Genomic DNA, 23,246 nt, shown 5'->3' with positions numbered 1-23,246 from the left:
ATTTATATACTTAGAGTGCCCATAATTTTCCAGAGCTTTAAAGCAAGGCTGATGATGTTCAACCCACAGGATTAATTGACAATAAAAGAAGTGGTTCTTATTGGAAATCATTAAGCACCTCAAGGCTTGCATTTGAAGGAGAAAACTTGAGAGTTCATTGTAGACAAATGACTACCTCAGCCAAAGTTACCTACTTGTATAATATTTTCTTTGAAGTGTGGTTGAGTAAAAAGCTGGCCCCATAGAGAACCTTGAAATGATAATGTAATCGACAGCATAACTGACTTTCCTGGGTTGGATTCACTAAAGAAATCTGACATCAAAAGTAATATTTTAGACAGTCTTTTGTCTAAGTATAAAAATGTGACCATCAGGGGATAGAGATGGAGGACCTCTTTAACTGACAGGCCCAGAGGTTATTTTCCTATTATGAGAGGAGGACCCAGCCGGGAAGGTTCTTCCCACCTTAGCCTGACTGTCTTCCTCAGCATTCCACTTGCTTCAGTTTTGCTCTCTTCACTCTGCCGACTGTGTACAAAAGCTGCCCTTCATGGCTGCCATTGCTGCCCCATCCTCTAGGTACTATAATCCCATTAATTTTCAGATTTAGGTGGAAAGTCTCTTTTCTTTGTTCCTTGAGACAGCTTTTCAGAATAAAGTTTTACCAATGAAAAATGAACTAGGAGGGAGGAGAAAGACACACAAAAGCTTAAAAATTGAGTTGTTTATAAAATCTGCTTTCTGATCCTATTTTTAAGGGTCTAGTCATAGATGGGGTTAATTAATATAGAACAAGGGACATTCAACTCCTATTTCCTTTTCCCTGCTTCAGATCCGTTTGCTTTGTTCTTTGTGGCCATATGATGCAATGATAGTTGCCATCTTAGAGCTCTCAGCAAACTATTCGTTTTTTCCATTAAAAGAAGTTGACTTTCCTGCTTGCTTTGGCAGCATGTTTACTAAAGTTGGAATACTACAGAGAAGTAAGCATGGGCCCTGCAAATTCGAGAAGCGTTTCGTATTTTTATGTGATGTACAGCATGGTGACTATAGTTAATAATGCTGTATTGCATATTTGATAGTAGCCAGGAGGGTGGATCTTGATAGTTCTCATCACAAGAAAATAAATTTGTAACTATATATGGTGATTGATATTAAGTTGACTTCTTGTGATGATTGTTTTGCAATATATACAAATATTGATTAATTATTTTGTACACCTGAAACTAATATAATACTATGTCATTTATACCTCAATTTAAAAAGAAAAAAAATAAGTTGATTTTCTTTTCTTTTCTCATTTCAAATGGCATTCTCTCTCTCAGGGAGCACCTGAGTTTCTATTTTCTGTTAGGGGGATATTTTCAGTTCTTGGTTTATTTACAGAATCAAAGTAACGAAGAGTCTCTCTCTCCTGTTCACATATGATTGATTTGTTGTGACTGTCTGGAGTGCTGTATTGAGAAGCCATCTGGAGGTGCATCTAGGTCCCTCAGGAAGGAGAACTGTGATTAATTAATAATGTCTGTCATGAGCTTAAGAGTAGCTGCACACTTGCCACGTATCTGTCATTTCTCTCAATTCCATCAATGGTAACGCATTTGTTTTGATTTGATTTTTATTTCTACTCAGGTTATCAGCCTTGGGAATTCCAGTGGTTTTCTTTTTTTTACTAATCCCTCAGATACTGTTGTGGTGGTGGGGGAACACATCTAAATATATATTAAAATACTTTTCTCCCTGTTGAATTAAAACCTCCTTAAGAAGGAGCAGATTCTCTCTACAAAGTCTGAGGCATTAAACATACAACAAAAACAAAATAAATATTTAAACTTTTTTTCAAATGGTTCATCCCATTAAGTCATTTTGATTTCTTACCAAATGAATATGGAAATATTTTATATTTTATATTAAAATATAAAATGTAGATTGACATTCCTGATCCATCCCAACAGGTACATAATTTTCTATTATTGTGTATTCTCTGTTGTTTTGGACAACTTAATTTCAAATGAATCAAGGAACAGGATATTTAGTGTTTCTTCAGGAAAATAACTGCACATTTACAAAATTACTACTGTTAAGTTTCCCCCAGGTATGCTCTTCTGGTGACTATCTTAAACTTTGCATTCATGACTATTGTACATTTTTCAGTTCTCCTGTTTTCTTCACACTTAAACTCTTCATTTTTAAGAAGAAATGTTTCTTTATTTTTAACTCGAGTTATAATTCCAGTGAGACAAATGGGAGTTCTCTTTGCTCAACAGTTTCTGAAGTTTGGTTTAGCTTTAAGCCACTAAAAACTTAAAAGGTTGTATTTAGATGGGAGAATTTGGACTGAAGTCCTTTCATTGGTGTCTATAACATCAATTTTTTGCACTGCAAAAGTGGGGAGCCTTGAGGCCTCTGAGGTCCATTCTCTTAGGCCCCAAAGACTGACCGATGCATTTGTTTATTCATTCATTCCTCATTCCCTTCCATTTATTCAACAAACCTTTGAGTATTTAGTATATGCTGGTGTGGAGGGTTCAGGGAGCCCATATCCTCCAAGAGTTTTGGTGTAGAAGACTGAACAGAAATAAGCATATGGCCACATGTGACAAAGGCTCTGTTCAGAGTGACATGGGAGCTTGTGGAAGGGGAACATCCAGACTGGGGATGGCAGTGGCTCTAGGGAAGCCTTCGTAGAGGAGCTGAAGGATGAATAGAAGTTAATCACACAGTGAGAACAGCCAAGTGTGGAAAACCCTTTCAAAGTATTTTTAAAAATTCAATTGCTTCCTGAAAACAGATTTGGCCTCCTGGAATTTATCTTGGAGCTAAAACAATCTCCACTAGATCTGCTGCAATATGGGATCTAGAGTGCTGATTACCTTGTAGGTATCACAGTTTGATTCATTCTTCCAGTGGAGAGGTGGTGTGGTAGAGAGCAAGGTACAGAAAGTGCACTGTTTTTCACTCATCAGTTTTCTTTAGTTAGCGGTTACTTAGGCTACTAAGATGTAATTCTTTAAATATTTTCGTGCACATTTTTTGTAAACGTACATTGTCTTAGTCTGCTCTGGCTGCCATAACAAAATATCATAGACTAGATGGCTGAAACAACAGAAATTTATTTTCTCACAGTTCTGAAGGCTGGAAGTCTGAGATCAAGGTACTAGCATGGCCACGTTCTGGTAAAGCTTCCTTCCTGGCTTGCAGATGGGCACCTTCTCGCTGTGTGTTCATATGGCCTTTCCTTAGTGCCTGCTTGGGGAAAGAGAGAGAGAGAGAAATCAGTCCTGAAATTATTTAAATATTTAGAATTTTTAAAGAGTTTTAAGTTCTAATCAGGTAAATAATTGCAGTTATTAAAGAAATGTTCTGGTAAACAATAAAAATAAAAATATAATTTCATAGGTTGACAGTAGTATACCACGACCAGTTTGTTCAGTGAACCTCGTATGGCAAAGCTCTTTTATGTTCTTTGCTTCATCAAAGAATGTCAGATCAGCAGGAATATCCTTACATGTCTTCCAGTGGCATGGAACTTAGTATTTTAAAAAATGAGAAAAGAATCTTAACAAATATGTTTCCTTTAAGGGTTTTCTTCTCTAGGGAGAAGACACACACAATGTGTATATACCCACATACACACACACATGCATGTTCATACACACATGTATGCATATATGTGTACACACACTTGCATTCACACATATGAATGAATACATACACATATGTACACATACTATATAATTCCCTGTGTGTGTTTTTGTGGTGTGAACCATTACCTATAGAAAGGCTATATGCTAGCATTTAGGCATACAGCTCAAAAAAATGTACTACTGCTTGTCAAACCAGCATGTTAGCAACAGATACAGAACAGTTTTTTTAAAAATAAGAAATGGGTTAGAATTCAGATAAATATTGACCCTCTGTAGTTATACATCATGTACAGTGCAATCACATTCATTTTACAAAGGAGTTAGGTTCCACCGTCAACACAAAAGGTGACAATTGGATGTGAACAAAATGACTCTTGAAAGTTACACAAATTGCTCACAAATTGCAGTATTTTACCAACTCTGCCGGTTTTGTATTTGTTTTCTCTCCTAGCAACAGAACAGATCACTGTTCTTTAAACAACTGGAGTAGTTTATTTGTGTTGAGCAGCCATGTGGTGTGAAATCGTGTGTACTCTGAAGCTCTGGGATCACGTGTGTGCGGTGCGATACTCTCCCCACCAGAGCTGAGGGAGCTGATGCTGGCTGTAAAAATGCACCTCCCGCTAGTCCCACATATGTGGGAGCACATGTTCATTGAGTGTAAAGGAGGCATTGTGGTGGAACGCTGTTTAAGTTGTTCTCCCTCCTCCTCTTTCCCTCTAGCTTCCTCCTCCTTTGCCGTTCTCTTGTGTTTGCTGAACATTGTCATCTTGTAGGTGAATTCGAACACATTGCAACTCTATGGCATATGGCATTCTATTTAGATACATCTTTGTTTATGTGCCTGTTTATAGGTTCTTTGTTGAAACAAAGTTACAAATATCAATACCTATGTGTGTGGCTGTTGGACTTCTAGAAAATTCTGTTAAGAGCATGAATTTCATTTCTGATTGCACCATGTAATACTCGCAGCATGTGTTCCAAGCTCATCTGGTTGCAAAAAAGTACTATATGAGTAGATGTACAAACCAGTTTCCATCCCTGGAAAATAATTTAAATCTGTTAGCCCATCAAATGATGGGATCTTTTTGAGCTCCGGCATGGTACAGTAGCTATTATTAAGGCTGTGAATACACAAGTTAACTTAATTCTGCTTTTGTTTTAGTTTAGAGTAACCATTTATTTATGTTACTGTTTTGTTGCTTTGCTAAACACTGAGGTCGATGGTCCTACTGGCATCTCATATACAACCCAGCTGCCACTGACTGACCACGGGAAAGTACTTTCCCAGTGGAGATTAGTTAAAACATTCTCTGAGAATCTGAGTGAGTGAACCATACTTTCCTTCATGCAAAACCAGAATTGATTACATGTATTTCCTGCCAAAGCTAAGAGGTGCAGTTTTGAATTTCTTCAGAAAGGGCAATTTCAGGTTCACTTAAGTTTTATGATTTTAACATTGTGTTTAAGAACAATTTTCATGCTAATTGAAGTGTCCTGTGTCAAAGGAGGAAAAAAAATCAAGTTCTTAAGGTAGACCACCTTCTTTAAGGCATTAAATGGAAATTCACAACTTTCCAAATTATTCTTTGTAGGAATTCTATTGTGATGGTTACATAGCTTCATTCCTTGATTCAACAATTGTTTGCTGAGTACCAAGTAAGCACTGGATATACTGCAGTGAGGAGAAGCAAGTTCTTGACCTGTTGAAGCATATGGGATCCTGCAAGGGTGATCAACAATAAACAGCTAAACAAACAGCAATTTAGAGAAGTGTCAGGAAGACAGAGGACAGAATTCAGTGATAGAGAATAACAAGAGGGGAGCTAATTCACTAGGTGATTCGTAACGGTGGTTGGAGGAGGTAGGTTTTAGGCTGAGACTTAAAGGATGAGAAGATGTGGGCCAGGTAAAGAGCATGAGGCAGAGCAGCCTAGGCAGAGATCAGCAAGCATCAAAACTCCAGGCATAAAGGAGCTTGGGTGTTTCCAGAACTGAAAGTAACCTGGTGTTACTGCATCAGAGCTTTTAAGTGAGTGTGTGTGTGTTTGTGTGTGTGTGTGTGTGTGTGTGTGTGGTGTGGGGGGAAATGAGGTGATGGTATGAGATTAGATTAGATCAGTAAATGGGTGTCAGATGATTCAGAACCTTGTATGCCATGGTTAAGACTCTAGATTTTAAAATAAGTACAATGGAAACCAATCAAAAATTTAAGAGTAGAGAATCATTATCTAATTTAATTTTTAAAAGCTCACTTTGGCTATGTTGTGGAGAATGAAACATGTGTGAGCATGTTTCATTGTGTTTGTGGTTAAAAATGGAAGCAATGAGACCAGTTGGAGGGCTATTAGAATCATCCAGTCAAAGACAATGGTGGCTTGGGTAATAGAGTGGCGATGGAGATGGAATCAACTGGATAGATTTGAAATATTTTTTGGAGATATCTTCTAAATTTACAGGTACATTTGATATTCAGGGTGAGGAGGAATCAGGAATCTAAAATGATCACTTTTTTTTTTTTCCAACTGGGCATATCATGGTAGCCTTTACTAAGATTGGGGGTTGGGCAAGATCAGGTTTCAGAGGGAGATCATGTTCACTTTTAGACATCTAGCACCAAACCTAGTGCAAAATTTATTAATTCATCAAACATTGATTGAGCTTCACCATATGCCAGACATTGTACTAAGTGTTGAGGATATCTGGTGTCCTTATGCTTATGGAATTACAGAGATGGTAGATTTCAGGGTGCAAGAGGGACCATAGTTGGAAATCATCCAGTCCCAACATCCTTATTTTAAAGATGAAGGGTAGAATTTGAAGCATTTGATTTTTGAAGAAATATCAAGACTCCTCTATAAAAATTATGGTTATCCTAGTAAAACTTAACTTTACTCAACCAGCAAAAATTGTGGTATTATTTTCCCTTAGGGATAGCATACAATCTGTTTTCATTTCTGTTTTAATGAATTGTTACAACTAGTACTATTAAAACACTTTCTGTTGCATTCTGAAGTCATGAAAATATGGGCATTATAGCCAGGGGTTCAGTGAGTGATGCTGTCATTGGTTTCACTAGGCTTATAAACAACACATGCAAGAAGAATCATAAACCATGTTCAAATGTGCACACATTTTTTTACTAAGGATTGATAGTAGACAAATGTGGAATTGGACACTTGTATTTTTTATATTATTGATGGTAGGTTGATATTTACCTTGAAACCTTTTAGAGGAGATTTTTCAAATTTAATGGAAAGCATTAATATGAGAGGGGAATAAAGAAGGGCTGCAAAGAAAAAAATTGTTGTTGTGCAATGAATTCTAGATTTGTGTGTGTGCAAGTGGATGTATGTTGGAGTGTTTGTTTTAAGGGCTTATTCAATTTTATAAGTTAATATATTTGGTTAAAGAATAAATAGGTAATGATGAAATAGCAAGTTTTGTAGATGTGAACAATTTAAACACCAGGAAACCAGAAAAGATTATTTAGAGTGGTCTAGATAAGCATACTTATTATCTAAATTATGATACAGCATTTATTGTTCATTTAAAGTGAGATTTACTTGGCTCTTTATACTAGGTCAAGTACTGTGAAAGAAAAGAGATGAAAGTTCCTGCCCTAAGGGTGTAACAAACTTGAAGCATCAGGCATGATCCAGTCTCGTCACACCCATGCACACACACGATGGGAGACTGTTTCCTTCAGTGAGTGGTGATTGCCATAGGAATGCCCTATGGAAAGAAGGAAGTTTCAAGATGTTTTGTAGAGATGAGGGCCTGTTCATCAGAAGGATGTTTCAGGATAAGAAAGGAAAAAGTGGATATTGAATGAGATAGACTGCAGTCAAGTGACCTACTTGAAGCTTAAAAGTAGGTTGAAGAGACGACGATAAAAGCAAGGATGGAGCTAGATTAGAATGCATGCCAATGGAAGAGGCAAAACTCCTGAGAGGATGGTTGAAATGGTCAAAATAAGAAGTATTTAGCTCTGCTTCTTCCCTGTAACTGGAAGGGCAGGACTAAATTCAAAGAAACCAGAAGTCCAAGGTTTAACCCTGTACCTTCAAGGAAGAAAGGTGACAGACAAGGGCTGATAGTTGAAACTTCATGGAATTTATAACTAGGATTGTGTACACATAAATTAATTGAAAAATTAATAGCGAAAATAAAGACTAGATAGAAAGACAGCTTGTTTTCTGGAATCCTGCTGAAAAAATAGAAGCTTTGTGCATGAATATACCAGAACAGGAGTAATCTATGTTTTATTAATTAATCTGTATCCTTATATCCTCATGAAAGATACAAGGGTAAGAGTGTAGTTTTCACTTTCTGAAAAAGTGCTTAGGAATAAACACTGGCAAGAACTTGCAGGAAGTCTTCAGGACAGGAAAATGTCGTTTGTTCTTAACCACTTGCCCCTGGCTCTCCCAAAAGCCACCTTCCTACTGTGGTGGTTTAGCCTCTCACCTGTAGATTAATATTTCCTCTATGATAAATTAATTTGCTTGCTATGGACAGTGTGTATGACCTTATATTCCTTCACAATAACCTCGAAATTTTCTTCATCATGCAGTTGACTGGAACACACCACTCACTCCTGAAGTTTGAAAGAGGCTCACTGGCCAAGCAGGACTTTTTTTCATTTTTTTTTTTTTTTTCTTAAGCTTTCTCAGCTGCATTAATTCTTAACCAGCCAAAGAAACTCTCAAGGGGATACTTTGGGGGAAAGGGGAGCAGAGACATCTTGAGAAATTTTTACATATGTAAAACAAATGTCTTCCACTGAGGTTTTTAAAATAGTCCCTTTAAACTGTAACATGTGTCAGGCTAAGTTTGCTCAAATAATCACAGGGCTGCACAAGCACGTCCCAATCAGTGCACACCAGACACAGAGGCCCATTTTCATGAGAGTCATGTTTTTGTTGGTGGTTTTAGTTTGTCTTCAGAAATTGCCTCTTGCGTTGGTGGTGTAGTGGTGAGCATAGCTGCCTTCCCCAAATTACTTCTTAACCCATTATCTCTAGAACTTTCCCATTCTTTAATTCTACTTAGGAAAAAAGGGATATTATCTCACAGCTGAGTGGGAAGACGCAAGGAACTCTGTCCAAGTTTTCTCCAGGAATATTGTTGTCAGGTTTGTGGTTTGCTTCTAGAAATTTGGTATGTGAGTTAATTTACATTTTTCACTCTACCTCCAGCTTTTTTTTTTTTTTTAAGGGACAGGGGTAATTTAAGAGGGAATTGAATATATCAGAGCACCTTATTTTTGTTGTTGTCTGTTTGCTAAATAGGAAAGTCCATCAGCTTGGTAATGGAGGAGAACAATGACTCCATGGAGAACCCCCAACAAGGCCAAGGGCGGAACAATGCCATGAAGTGTGGATGGCTGAGGAAGCAGGGAGGCTTTGTCAAGACTTGGCATACCCGTTGGTTTGTGCTCAAAGGAGATCAACTCTATTATTTCAAAGATGAAGATGAAACCAAGCCCTTGGTAAGTAGGAGAAAATTAAAGCATTGTGGTGCTTAGTAGTCTAAGAAGTAGAGGGGTTTGCTAGAAACTGATGGAGACTGAGGTCAACCCAATCTCCCTGGTCTCCTTCTTTTCGTTGGCATCTTTCACACTCTTTCTCATTGCTTACTTTGGTTCAAGATGATGAATTTGCTAATTGAGGCCAAGAGACAAATTACACTTGTCGGATATTAATTTTGACTTTTACGAAGCTGTAACATAGTGTCTGAGTCCCTCAGGCAAACTTACTTCATGTGGAAATGTTAATGGACATCTGCTAGAAGATATATTCTATAGCCAAAACATCTTTCCTTTTCTCAGAAGTAAGTTGAAAGATTTGAAGGAAAACTGTAAATGCAATTTTAAGTAATTTCTGAGACACCTTCAATATCAGTTCTGTGGGGGCTTCTCTCTACTCTAACTCACATAAAATATGGATGCAGTGCTAAACCAGACAGTGTGGACACATCCAACCAGCATACACAGTATAGTCCCCTGGGAATAGTTTCTATGTTTCTTTGTGGTTTCTTACTGGTCTTTTATTTTCTTGTTTACTTATTTTCTCAGCCACAAATCTCTGGGTTGCAATTAGAGAAAGGAAAAATCTCCATCGTTCCCTGTAGGTACAGCAAGCTTTCTTAGCTGTGATCATTGCTTATCAATTAATGAAAGGAGATGGGAACTGAGGTATCACTTCTGTGTTTTTCCTTCATCTACATCTACAAAATATATAAATAAGAGAAAAAATGTTTGAGATCAGTTTACATAAACATCCCTAACGGTATGTTCTTGAGGCTATTTTCCTTGTATTAAAATGTAAGAATTTAATTAGGAATTTGGATCAAGGTTCTGCTTTAGTATTTTAAATTCCTCAGACATTATAATTTAACAAAGTTCTCATTAGTATAATCGAATTACATAAAGATAGCAATGAAATTACAAACTCTACTCATTTTTTGAAATTGCTATTTTTTTAGCATATTTTTATCTGGGCCACGCATTAGACTAAGAATTTGTGTATATACGTTATCTTATGAAATGCTTACAATAATCCTGTGAGGTAGGATTATCCTCACTTAAGTATGATGAAATCAATGTTTAGGTGTAATGCATATTACCCAAAGTTAGACAGTGGTGCCATATTTTGCCTCTAGTTAGGTCCAAGTTCATATAGCCTCGGCCAAAGATCTCATAAATAAATCAATAAAAGTATCCCATATTGATATCATGAGACTTACAGTGCATTTCCATACCTGCTATTGTTTTCATCACAGCAAACCAGTGAGGAATATGGGGGTTATCATTATAGATGAAGAAGTTGTGTCTTAGTGACATGAAGCAACATGACCCCCATCATATAGAGATCAGAGGCAAAGGAGTAAAGCCTTTTGTTTCTTAACTCTTACTCTAGGGTTCTTTTCTTGTACCTTGTTTTAAACCATGTAATACTCACAGTAAAGTATTATCCTGAACATAAAATCATTTTTACCAAACTGAGGTTAATGTGAAAAAATGTAGAACGTGGGGGATCCAGTATGGAAACTGTGATATGGGGGACTGTGTTCAATAAAACAGAAATATGAGTAATATTCAATATTTTATCCTATGAACTCTTGTTCTGGTGTGGTTTGGGTGGGCTGGGTTGTTAAACAGAATGGGTACAAATCAAATGATTAATTAGGTCTCATCTAGAACCTAAACAAGGGATTAGGGGAGCAAACAGAGGTTTCAGGGGCTGAGTGGCTAGAGAATTGAAAGGAAACTGAACAAACGTTTTGACTCTTTGGGGAGCTCAGCGTACCTTCTAGTGATGAAGATAGGATACAATGGATCAAGCTTGAGCTCAATATTTCTAAAACTTGAGAAATTGCAGATGTCAGAGAATATGCACATGACCCCTCTAAACTGTTAAAAGAGGATATCATCAAATTGCCTTGGCTATTGTCCTCCGTGGAATTTCTTAGAAGATCTACAGTCACAAATAGTATTCAGTGCAATGTAGTTATTTTGACAAAAAGTTGGAAATATAAATAAGAAAATGCAAAAACTTCTGATTAATTCAAATGAAACTCTGCCTCAAAGTGAAAATTACTTTCATTCATAATATTTCTAAGATAAGTAATATTTTGATATTAGTATGTTACTAGTATTTGTAGACTTATAATGACTGAAATTAACAAAATAGTTATATTGACAAGAAAATACTAATTCTTATACAAATCAAACATAGACTACAATCATTCCCCCCACCTCCATAAAAGGTTTCTTAATTTTTCTTCTACTTATTACTTGTTAAAGATTTGCTGTTAATAAAGCAGTAATAGTTTGGGGGGAATAATTTTGAATTATTATTATTTTTTTGGATCATCTTTTATGACAGTGCAAGCACCAGGAATTTTGACATAGTACTTTTAAATTTTCATCTTTTATACTGATGTTTAGACATGTGAGCACAGAATCAGATGAAAACCCAGCAATTCCTATATCAGAGGACACTTTGGAATTTGAAAGGACCATGTATTTGCCCATGAATGGATTAATTTCTTACTTTAAAGTGAGTTCTTTAAGTGAGCATAGATGCCTGACACATTGTAAGTGCTGCAGCGCATTTTTGGATGAGTTGGTGAGTGATTCAGTAAAATATATCTCTAGCCAAGCAGGGTTGGGCCAGGACCATGTGCTGTCAGTAGTACTGACTATCCTCAGCTTCATGTATCAAAATCATAACCTGTATTTAAAATAATGAACTTTAAATCACATTAAATAAATCCTGTAGTGATATATTATAGACTAACTCTAAATAATTCGATGAAGAACAATTGAACATCCTGAAAAATGTTAAAACGGGAAAAAATTTAGTTGTAGTGATATGTTATAGAATAACTCTGAAGAATTCGATGAAGAACAATTGAACATCCTGACAAATGTTAAAACGGGAAAAAATTTAGTTGTTATAAAACCCCTCATTTTATAGATAAAGGGTACGTGTGTGTGTGTAGGTACCCTTTATCTATAAAAGGGTACCTACACCTCCTGTGTGTGTGTGTGTGTGTGTGTGTGTGTATCAACCAAGGGATACTGTTAATGAGTAGCAGATAATGAACTGAAAAATCAGATTTCCTTGCTCCTGATCCAGTGTTCCTTCAGTTTAGGCTTTTGCCTGCTCACAAATCCTCAACTGTTTTTTAGATTTGCTTCCAGTCAGAAGTACTGTTTTCAGTATTGGCACTTACAAGCATAAGAATGCCCTTGACCTTCATATATTTTGATGAGGGCTATTTCAATAATACTGGAGGAAACATCACTAATGAAATGAAAAAAAATTCACTCTTCTAAGCATTCCTAGCCAGCTGAAAATGTTCAATAAACTTAATCTGGATTGGTTTTCCTCTCTCTTAATAGTATTTCTGAAATGAAAGTATTAAAACCCTTGAAATGTGTGTCCCTCCTGTCCTAGAAAGAGGCTCTCAATTTATTTTAGTGAAACTTTCTCTGAGTTTCTCAACTCAGTAAAGAGAGTCAAACTCCATCATTATCCTTGTTATTAAAAACTGCACATCTGTTGGGAGAAACATGTAAACAAAATTATAATTGTGACAGGCTACCATGTAAGCACTGAGTGCTCAGAAAACACAGATACAATTAGTGCCAGGGAGTGAGTGGTGACTGGCTAGAGGAGTTGGGGGAGGCTGTGCAAAGCAAGAGGTGACCCTTACCTGGGCTGCTGAAGGTTGGTGGGAGTTTTCCAGGTACATAAATTGGGGAAAGGAATTCAGAGCAGAGGAAAGATATGGAATTGTAGAATAGATATCTGTAAATAGCTCCATATTGTGAGGGCAGCAAAATGACAAGAAATGGGCTTAGAGAGATTGGTGGGGCCACAGCAAAAATGGATGTGTATGTCACCCAAAGAGGCTGGATTCTCAGGTAGGTAATGGGAAGCTCTTTTCAAAGCACCTGAGCTACTCAAGATGCAAAACCACACTACTTTGTTAGAAAGGAATACTGGTGGCTGTTTCCTGATGTCTCCTCTGGCTGCCGTAATAGAACACCATAGACAGGGGCGCTTAAACAACAGAAATTAATTTTCTCAGAGTTCTAGAGGCTGGAAGTCCAAGATCAAGATGCTTCCAGGGTTGGTTTCAGGTGAAGCCTCTCTTCCTGGCTTGTAGACAACTGCCTTCCCTCTGTGTCCTCACATGGCCTTTGCTTTGTACACAGGAGAGTGAGAGAGCCCTGGTGTCTCTTCCTCTTAAAAGGACATGAGCCCTATCAGATAGCCCCATCATTATGGCATCATTTAACCTTAAAGGCCCCAAATACAGTCACAGGAAGGGTTAGGTCTTTAATGTGAATTTGGGGGGCCCAATTCAATCCATAATACCTAATATATTGAAAACCTATGTTAATAAATATAATTTTCTCAGTTAAGTTTTTCTTCCATCTGTACTGTCTATCTTCATGTCTACTAGAACCTAATATATCTGATTTAGTGCATTTTAAACTTAATTATTTGAACCTAATATTGATGTTTCATATTCTTATTCAAATTGCACCTTGCTTCCCAAATATTCCACAACCTGTGCTAGTTTGGGAACTTAGTCTCTAAACTGACACTTGTATTTTCTTCTTGAGCAAAAGGCAAAAGCACCTCTAGGTTCTCCTTTCTCTGGGGACAGTACCTGGTTTGTAAACAAGACTTTCCAGCCTGTAGCCAGGGTTCTCCTGGCAATATATTGGAGGTCTATCTCAAAATATAACTGCTTTATACTTAATATACATCAAACTAAAATCTTTAGTATCCTATACTTTTAAAAATGAAACTTTAGTTCATCTAGGCTGAAACTCTCTCCAGAAACCATTTTCTACAGTGTTTGCAATTACATAGATACAGATTTTATTTAGAATAGATTTAAAAATAAAGTTGATTTTGGTTGTTTCTGAAAAAAACAAACACGGAAAGTGATGTATGTAGCCAATTTTGAACATACACTAATGCATCCTTTATTTCTGTTACTCATAGACCACTACTGTAAACATCCTATAGTACTGTATTTTTTCAGTTTTTGTTTAATATTTTTTCTATTTTAATCTTTAAAATAAAGTTCTATTTACATACAAAAAAAAAGTTTAATATTATACTGTACAGAAGAATTTATTTTTTAAAAAGTCTTCCATCTACCCTGCATACCCCTAGGACTTTTGGGTAGCTATGAAAAATGTTTTAAAACAGATTTAAACTAAGTTTTTGACAATATTGTTTGCCTATTTTTCATTAATAATCATGACAGATGACTGTGGCTTTAGTTACAGATATTATAACATGGGGTAAGCAGCTGAGTTACAGATAAAGTATGATTATTACAGCTATCCTAAAAATAAGACAGTTATACAGATTTTGTTAAATGAATTTAGTGATAAATTCCTAGTACTTTTTTGGAACCATTTGTGTTACTTCTATCCTGAAGTATATTATTATTTAAATAATAACCAAGTCTCAAGTTTGGCCATACTAGTGAATGTCTGTGACATACCCTGGGTACTAGAACTTGACACTGGAACGCATTGATTTTTAGAAGCCAGTCTGGCACTCCTGATAAAATGACTAAAATCCAAACAGGCACTAACCCAATTAATCTAATCTAGACTTTCTACAACAGATATTGATCCACTTGTGTGGGGAGGGTTTTTCTGGACATGATGAAGATGACACTATATTAGATCACAATGGATTTTCTTAACTTAGAGAACAAAGTGATTTTCAGTGAATTATAACCTGAGGTCTGACCTCTAAATGTGCAAAAATTGATTACTGATTTAAGAGTAACTCTAATTTTATATATCTAATGAAACTTGTGAGTTAATGAAATCTAGAGATCTCTAAGGCAATTGCTGTTCTCTGTTATAGTATATGAGCCAGGGGACTTCCCTGATGGTCCAGTGGGTAAGACTCCACGCTCCCAGTGCAGGTGGCCCGGGCTCAATCCCTGTTTGGGGAACTAGATCCCACATGCATGCCGCAACTAAGAGTTCACATGCTACAACTGAGAAGTGCACATGCCGCAACTAAGAAGTACGCATGCTGCAACTAAAAAAGATCCCTCACGCCACAACTAAGGATCCCTCATGCTGCAATGAAGATCCTGCGTGCCGCAACTAAGACCCAGCACACCAAAAATAAATAAATAAATAAATAAATAAATAAATATTTGGAAATATAAAGTATATGAGCCAGAAGCAGCCAAAACCCCGATTGCGTGTTTAAAATAATACTGGAGGGACTTCCCTGGTGGTTAAGGTTCTGTGCTCCCAATGCAGTGGACAAGGGTTCAATCCTTGGTCAGGGATCCCGCATGCCACAAGGCACAGCCAAAAAAATAATAATAATAATACTAGAAACCTTGAAACTTGAATTTCAGCTTCAAATCTATAACTGACTTTCTATGTAGCATCTAAGTCTTTTGGCATTTAAAAAGACACATAAGATGGTATTGTGTGTCTTCATAAATTTTTAGGAACTCTCAGCTCTTTCCTAGAAATTATATCAAAAGATGGTGTTATTAATATAAAATATTTTATTCTGCTATTTATTGAATAATTTTTTATTGCTTATGGAAGTCACCTAGGCATGGCATTTATTTATTTCAGTGTGGTTAAAAACATAGGCTTTTGAGTTACATTGTTTGGGTTGAATCTTGATTCATCTGCCAAATAACTATGATACACTAGGTAGTGATTAAGCTGGTTTAAGCTTCAATTTACTAATCTGTGCAATGGGATAATAGTAGCACCTATCTCATAACATTGTTAAGAGGTTTAAATGAGATAATTTATGGAAAGAATCTTAGAAAGCAGTAGCATATAGTAAGCATAAAATAAATGTTAGCTATTTTTATAATATTAGTTTGACAAAAACAGTTTATTTCTTGAGATGTTCACCCTAATCATTCATTCATTTCATTTTTTTCAACACATATTTATTTCGAGTGTACCTGTAGTTATTATGCTAGATTCTAAGAAACAAAAAGATGCTATAACTGATGGTATAAAAAGATAGACCCCCCCCCACGCAAAAAAAAAAAAAAAAAAAGATTTAAAAGGAAGAAGCTTATTTCTTTCTCAGGTGAAGGTCCAAAGTGATTCTAGGTAAGTGAGGAGGTCTGCCTCAAAAAACTGTTTAGAAACTTAAGCTGCCAGTGATTTTGCAATTTTAACTTTTGGCTTCAAAATTCATCATGGGGTCACTTCCTTCCCAGTCACCTAGAAGGCAGTATAAAATAGAGTACTGCATAGAAGTATTAGGTGGACTAATAATGGCTCTTATCACTTCTATTCTCATTCTGTTAGATAGAACTGAGTCACATGATCATTCCTAACTGCACAGGAGACTGGGCATTCAGCCTAGCTTTATCCTGGGAGCAGAGAAGAACGTGGGTATGAAAAAAGAGTTAGCAGTCTCTGCCACAGAGACAAATAATGCTAAATATCCATGAAGGTGGTGCTCAATTCCAGTGGCTGTTATAGACAATTGCAGTTACCGTACAGTGTAATGAGTATTTAAATAAGGAAAGTATAGAGAACCATTAGGAAGCCACGGGAGGGGCACCTATAACCACTTCAAGGTTCAGGGAGAGTTTTTCAAAAGAATATATATTTAACCTGAGAATTGAAGAACATAACTTAATTACAAGCAGTTGGGTTGATATATGTGGCAGAATTAAAGGTGTAGGTCATGGTCCTTCGGTAGATTGTTGGAGAATTGATAATGGCTGAGTATTTCAGCACCTAAGAAAGAAGACAAGCAGTGATTCTTCCCTTGCTTTTATGTGCCTATTTTTCTTGGTTTACTGGATTTAGAGCTAAACAGTGAAAATAGGGCTTATTCTATGTATAGCTCACTGTGAAGGAATCCAAAATGCTCACCTATCCAAAAAGGCCTCCTCTGACAGTCTTACAACTCTGTCTGGTGTTCCTATTGTTCATTATTTTGTATTGTGCAATAATTTCTGGAAAAAGTTTTGAAAGGCAACTATGCCACAAACACTTGGTCTTCTATCATCCATTATTTCCTTACCATAAATCATGATAATCAGTCACTTTTGACTGTAGGAGGAAGAGCTGAGAAAATCTGTTGCTGCTGGAGAGGGTAGTTGGTATGGAAGAGCAGCAAAATATGTCTTGGACGAAGGGAAATTGATGGATGGGCATGGTGGCCAGAGGGATCAGTGTGAGAGAAGATTTCATCGTCATAATTTCCTCTACAATTGACTCTGTCCAGCGTGGTCATTTCTCTGGAAAGCAGTTGAGCCCAGTTTTTTTTGTTTGGTCTTTTTTTTTTTTTTGGCTGCATTGGGTCTTCGCTGCTGCGCGCCAGATTTCTCTAGTTGCGGCAAGCGGGGACTACTCTTCCTTGTGGTGCGCGGGCATCTCATTGCGGTGGCTTCTCTTGTTGCGGAGCATGGGCTCTAGGTGAGCGGGCTTCAGTAGTTGTGGCACAGGGCTTAGTTGCTTCGTGGCATGTGGGATCTTCCCGGACCAGGGATTGAACCTGTGTCCCCTGCACTGGCAGGCGGATTCTTAATCACTGTGCCACCAGGGAAGTCCCAGCCCAGTTGTTTTGTATGCAGGTTCTAGGATCAGACTCCCTGTGTTCAGCCTAGACTCGATCACTAGCGATAGGCTTTGGGTGAGTTACTTGGGTAAGTTACACATATGTAAAATGTGAGTAATAATAATAATTATCTAATAAGTAGTTGTTAGCATACGTGAAATGACGTGTGTAGAATGCTTTTACAATATGTGGCCACATATTAAGCACTCAGTAAATATTGACTATCGTTACCACCACCACCACTACGATCATCATCATCATCATCCTCATCATTTTTACCATCTTTTACCATCAGGATACCCCGACACAGCAGTTTAGAAATCAGGATCTATAATATATACTTTATTAATTGTGTAACAAAGGGAATGGTAAATGATCAGCCCATGTAAGTAATGCTAACTTCAGAGCAGAAGATAACTTGTTTTCACTTGTGATCTATGCTGCCAATACACTGAACTCAAATGGAAAGATTCTCAAAAAAAAAAAAAAAAAAGCTAACCTTTGCAGTATGTCTTTTCTCTTTGTTTAAATTACTTTTGGGGCCCCTTCAGAGCTTAACAAAATTATTATGAGGACAGCCAAGGAGTCTTGAAGGATTCTTTTTGGACCATCCCAGAGAGAGGCAGCCCTAGTTTTCTCGTCTCACACACAGCACTTTTTCCTCAACAACAATTTGGAGAGAGATCTACTGGAGTTTAATCCCTTGAGTTCTGCTTCTAACATTTACTCATATTGACTGAAGGCTTTTGTATTTGTGATGCAATTCAATAGACAGAACCAGATAATTCATATGCTATCTTATTAGCATAAATTTAGGTCTATTTCCATTATCCCAACTAGTGGAGAAGAGAATGTAGGGAAAAAAAATTAATGGTTGAAAATATAATTTGAATATTTATATTTTTAGTGCTTAGAGTAATATATTTTAAATGGCTACATTTTCTTCCCCTGGTGTATGAAGTATTTCACAGCTAGTTGCTATTCATTTTCTTTCAGGTTTCTTTTGAGCACTCAATCTTTCTGGCCCTTCTTCTTTAGCTTTATCCTGCATAAATCCAGATGCTCTCTTTTTTCTAGTGTTATTACCATATGTTCATTCATTCAGTAACTATTTATCAATTGTAAACTACATAAATTATAATTTACAAAATGTTTTGATTGCTTTTTGTGTAAAAGGAAGCAACCCTAGATACATGAATTGTTAATCTTACTTTCCGAATTTTGGCTTCTTTCCCTTAGCATATTTTCAGGGTTCATCCATATTGTAGCATGTATTAGTAGTTCATTTCCTTATATGGCCTAATAATATTCACTTGTCTCGATATGCCACATTTTATATATATTCATTCTCCAGCTGACAAACATTTCGGTTGTTTCTCACTCTGGGGCTATTATGAATAATGCTGCTATGAGCATTTGAGTACAAGTTTTTGTATAGACATATGTTTCCATTTCTCTTGGTTATATACATAGAAGTGGAATTGATAGGATATACAGCAACTCTATGTTTAACCTTTTGAGGAAATATGCCAGCCATTTTTAATTATTAAATTCCAATCTAATTTAATACTCAAGCCTCACGCTTGGTTTATTTATTCATTTTTTTAAACATCTTTATTGGAGTGTAAGTGCTATACAATGGTGTGTTAGTTTCTGCTTTATAACAAAGTGAATCAGCTATACATATACATATATCCACATATCTCCTCCCTCTTGAGTCTCCCACCCATCCTCCCTATCCCACAACACTAGGTGATCAAAAAGCACTGAGCTGATCTCCCTGTGCTATGCAGCTACTTCCCACTAGCTATCTATTTTATATTTGGTAGTGTATATATGTCCATGCCACTCTCTCACTTCGTCCCACCTTACCCTTCCCCCTCCTCGTGTCCTCAAGTCCATTCTCTATGTCTGCATCTGTATTCCTGTCCTGTCCCTATGTTCGTCAGACACTTTATTTTTTTTTTATTTTTATTATTTTAGATCCCATATATATGTGTTAGCATACAGTATTTGTTTTTCTCTCTCTGACTTACTTCACTCTGTATGACAGACTCTAGGTCCATCCACCTCACTAAAAACACCTCAATTTCGTTTCTTTTTATGGCTGAGTAATATTCCATTGTATATATGTGCCACATCTTCTTTATCCATTCATCTGTTGATGGACACTTAGGTTGCTTCCACGTCCTGGCTATTGTAAATAGAGCTGCAGTGAACATTGTGGGACATGACTCTTTTTGAATTATGGTTTTCTCAGGGTATATGCCCAGTAGTGGGATTGCTAGGTCATATGGTAGTTCTATTTTTAGTTTTTTAAGGAACCTCCATACTGTTCTCCATAGTGGCTGTATCAATTTACATTCCCACCAACAGTGCAAGAGGATTCCCTTTTCTCCACACCCTCTCCAGCATTTATTGTTTGTAGGTTTTTTATGATGGCCATTTTGACTGGTGTGAGAGGATATCTCATTGTAGTTTTGATTTGCATTTCTCTAATGATTAGCGATGTTGAGTATCCTTTCATGTGTTTGTGGCAATCTGCATATCTTCTTTGGAGAAATGTCTATTTAGGTCTTCTGCCCATTTTTGGATTGGGTTGTTTGTCTTTTGATATTGAGCTGCATGAGCTGCTTGTAAATTTTGGAGATTAATCCTTTGTCAGTTGCTTCATTTGCAAATATTTTCTCCCATTCTGAGGGCTGTCTTTTTGTCTTGTTTATGGTTTCCTTTGCTGTGCAAAAGCTTTTAAGTTTCATTAAATCCCATTTGTTCATTTTTGTTTTTATTTCCATTTCTTTAGGAGGTGGGTCAAAAAGGATCCTGCTGTGATTTATGTCATACAGTGTTCTGCCTATGTTTTCCTCTAAGAGTTTTACAGTGTCTGGCCTTACATTTAGGTCTTTAATCCATTTTGAGTTTATTTTTCTGTATGGTGTTACGGAGTGTTCTAATTTCGTTCTTTTCCATGCAGCTGTCCAGTTTTCCCAGCACCACTTATTGAAGAGGCTGACTTTTCTCCACTGTATATTCTTGCCTCTTTTATCAAACATAAGGTGACCATATGTGTGTGGGTTTATCTCTGGGCTTTTTATCCAGTTCCATTGATCTATATTTCTGTTTTTGTGCCAGTACCATACTGTCTTGATTACTGCAGCTTTGTAGTATAGTCTGAAATCAGGGAGCCTGATTCCTCCAGCACCATTTTTCTTTCTCAAGATTGCTTTGGTTATTCAGGGTCTTGTGTTACCATACAAACCGTGAAATTTTTTCTTCTACTTCTGTGAAAAATGCCATTGGTAGTCTGATAGGGATTGCATTGAATTTGTAGATTGCTTTGGATAGTATAGTCATTTTCACAATGTTGATTATTCCAATCCAAGAACATGGTATATCTCTCCATCTGTTTGTATCATCTTTAATTTCTTTCATCAGTGTCTTATAGTTTTCTGCATACAGGTCTTTTGTCTCCTTAGGTAGGTTTATTCCTAGGTATTTTTTACTTTTTGTTGCAATGGTAAATGGGAGTGTTTCCTTAATTTCTCTTTCAGATTTTTCATCATTGGTGTATTGGAATGCAAGAGATTTCTGTGCATTCATTTTGTATCCTGCTACTTTATCAAATTCATTGATTAGCTCTAGCAGTTTTCTGCTGACATCTTTAGGATTCTGTATGTATAGTGTCATGTCATCTGCAAACAGTGACAGCTTTACTTCTTCTTTTCGGATTTGGTTTCCTTTTATTTCTTTTTTCTTCTCTGATTGCTGTGGCTAAAACTTCCAAAACTATGTTGAATAATAGTGGTGAGAGTGGACAACCTTGTCTTGTTCCTGAACTTAGAGGAAATGGTTTCAGTTTTTCACCACTGAGAATGATGTTGACTGTGGGTTTGTCATATATGGCCTTTATTATGTTGAGGTAAGTTTCCTCTATGCTTACTTTCTGGAGGGTTTTTATCATAAATGGGTGTTGAATTTTGTCAAAAGCTTTTTCTGCATCTATTGAGATGATCATATGGTTTTTCTCCTTCAATTTGTTAATATGGTGTATCACGTTGATTGATTTGCGTATATTGAAGAATCCTTGCATTCCTGGGATAAACCCCACTTGATCATGGTGAATTATCCTTTTAATGTGCTGTTGGATTTTGTTTGCTAGCATTTTGTTGCGGATTTTTTTAAATTAATTAATTAATTTATTTTTGGCTGCGTTGGGTCTTCCTTGCTGCATGCGTGCTTTCTCCAGTTGCGGTGAGCGGTGGCTACTCTTCGTTGCAGTGCGTGGGCTTCTCATTGCAGTGGCTTCTCTTGTTGCGGAGCACGGGCTCTAAGCACGTGGGCTTCAGTAGTTGGAGCATGAGGACTCAGTAGTTGTGGCTTTTGGGCTCTAGAGTGCAGGCTCAGTAGTTGTGGCGCATGGGCTTCATTGCTCTGTGGCATGTGGGAACTTCCCGGACCAGGGCTTGAACCCTTGTCCCCTGCATTTGCAGGCGGATTCTTAACCACTGCGCCACCAGGGAAGCCCTTGTTGTGGATTTTTGCATCTATGTTCATCAGTGATATTGGCCTGTAGTTTTTTTTTCTTTGTGACATCTTTGTCTAGTTTTGGTATCAGGGTGATGGTGGCCTCGTAGAATGAGTTTGGGAGTGTTCCTCCCTCTGTCATATTTTGCAAAAGTTTGAGACGGATAGGTGTCAGCTTTTCTCTAAATGTTTGATAGAGTTCGCTTGTGAAGCCATCTGGTCCTGGGCTTTTGTTTGTTGGAAGAATTTTAATCACAGTTTCAATTTCAGTGCTTGTGATTGGTCTGTTCATATTTTCTATTTCTTCCTGGTTCAGTCTCGGCAGGTTGTGCATTTCTAAGAATTTGTCCATTTCTTCCAGGTTGTCCATTTTTTTGGCATATAGTTGCTTGTAGTAATCTCTCATGATCCTTTGTATTTCTGCAGTGTCAGTTGTTACTTCTCCTTTTTCATTTCTAATTCTATTGATTTGAATCTTCTCCCTTTTTTTCTTGATGAGTCTGGCTAATGGTTAATCAATTTTGTTTATCTTCTGAAAGAACCAGCTTTTAGTTTTATTGATCTTTGCTATTGTTTCCTTCATTTCTTTTTCATTTATTTCTGACCTGATCTTTATGATTTCTTTCCTTCTGCTAACTTTGGTGGTTTTTTGTTCTTCTTTCTCTAATTGCTTTCAGTGTAAGGTTAGGCTGTTTATTTGAGATGTATCTTATTTCTTGAGGTAGGATTGTATTGCTATAAACTTCCCTTTTAGAAATGCTTTTGCTGCATCTCATAGATTTTGGGTCGTCGTGTTTTCATTGTCATTTGTTTCTAGGCATTTTTTGATTTCCTCTTTGATTTCTTCAGTGATCTCTTGGTTATTTAGTAGTGTATTGTTTAGCCTCCTTTTGTTTGTATTTTTTACAGATCTTTTCCTGTAACTGATATCTAGTCTCATAGCGCTGTGGTC

At 36.8% G+C, this 23,246-nt stretch overlaps 1 protein-coding gene and 1 pseudogene across 2 annotated transcripts in view; both read left to right on the top strand.

Moving 5' to 3' along the window:
* The window catches only part of ARHGAP24 (Rho GTPase activating protein 24), a 528,172-nt gene that overhangs the window by 85,200 nt on the left and 419,726 nt on the right, over positions 1-23,246 (top strand). For both annotated transcript variants that reach the window (XM_059922688.1, XM_059922690.1), the window contains exon 2: positions 8,942-9,141. In XM_059922688.1, coding sequence (XP_059778671.1) covers positions 8,962-9,141 — 180 coding nt within the window. In that variant the 5' untranslated portion in view covers positions 8,942-8,961. The remainder of the gene's footprint in view (positions 1-8,941; positions 9,142-23,246) is intronic.
* Positions 940-1,026, top strand: LOC132366779 (U6 spliceosomal RNA; annotated as a pseudogene).

The sequence above is a fragment of the Balaenoptera ricei genome, chromosome 5 (assembly GCF_028023285.1).
Source record: "Balaenoptera ricei isolate mBalRic1 chromosome 5, mBalRic1.hap2, whole genome shotgun sequence".
In the NCBI taxonomy this organism is placed as follows: domain Eukaryota; kingdom Metazoa; phylum Chordata; class Mammalia; order Artiodactyla; family Balaenopteridae; genus Balaenoptera; species Balaenoptera ricei.
Note: the sequence above shows the minus strand (reverse complement) of the source record. Positions and strands in the feature narration are given on the sequence as shown.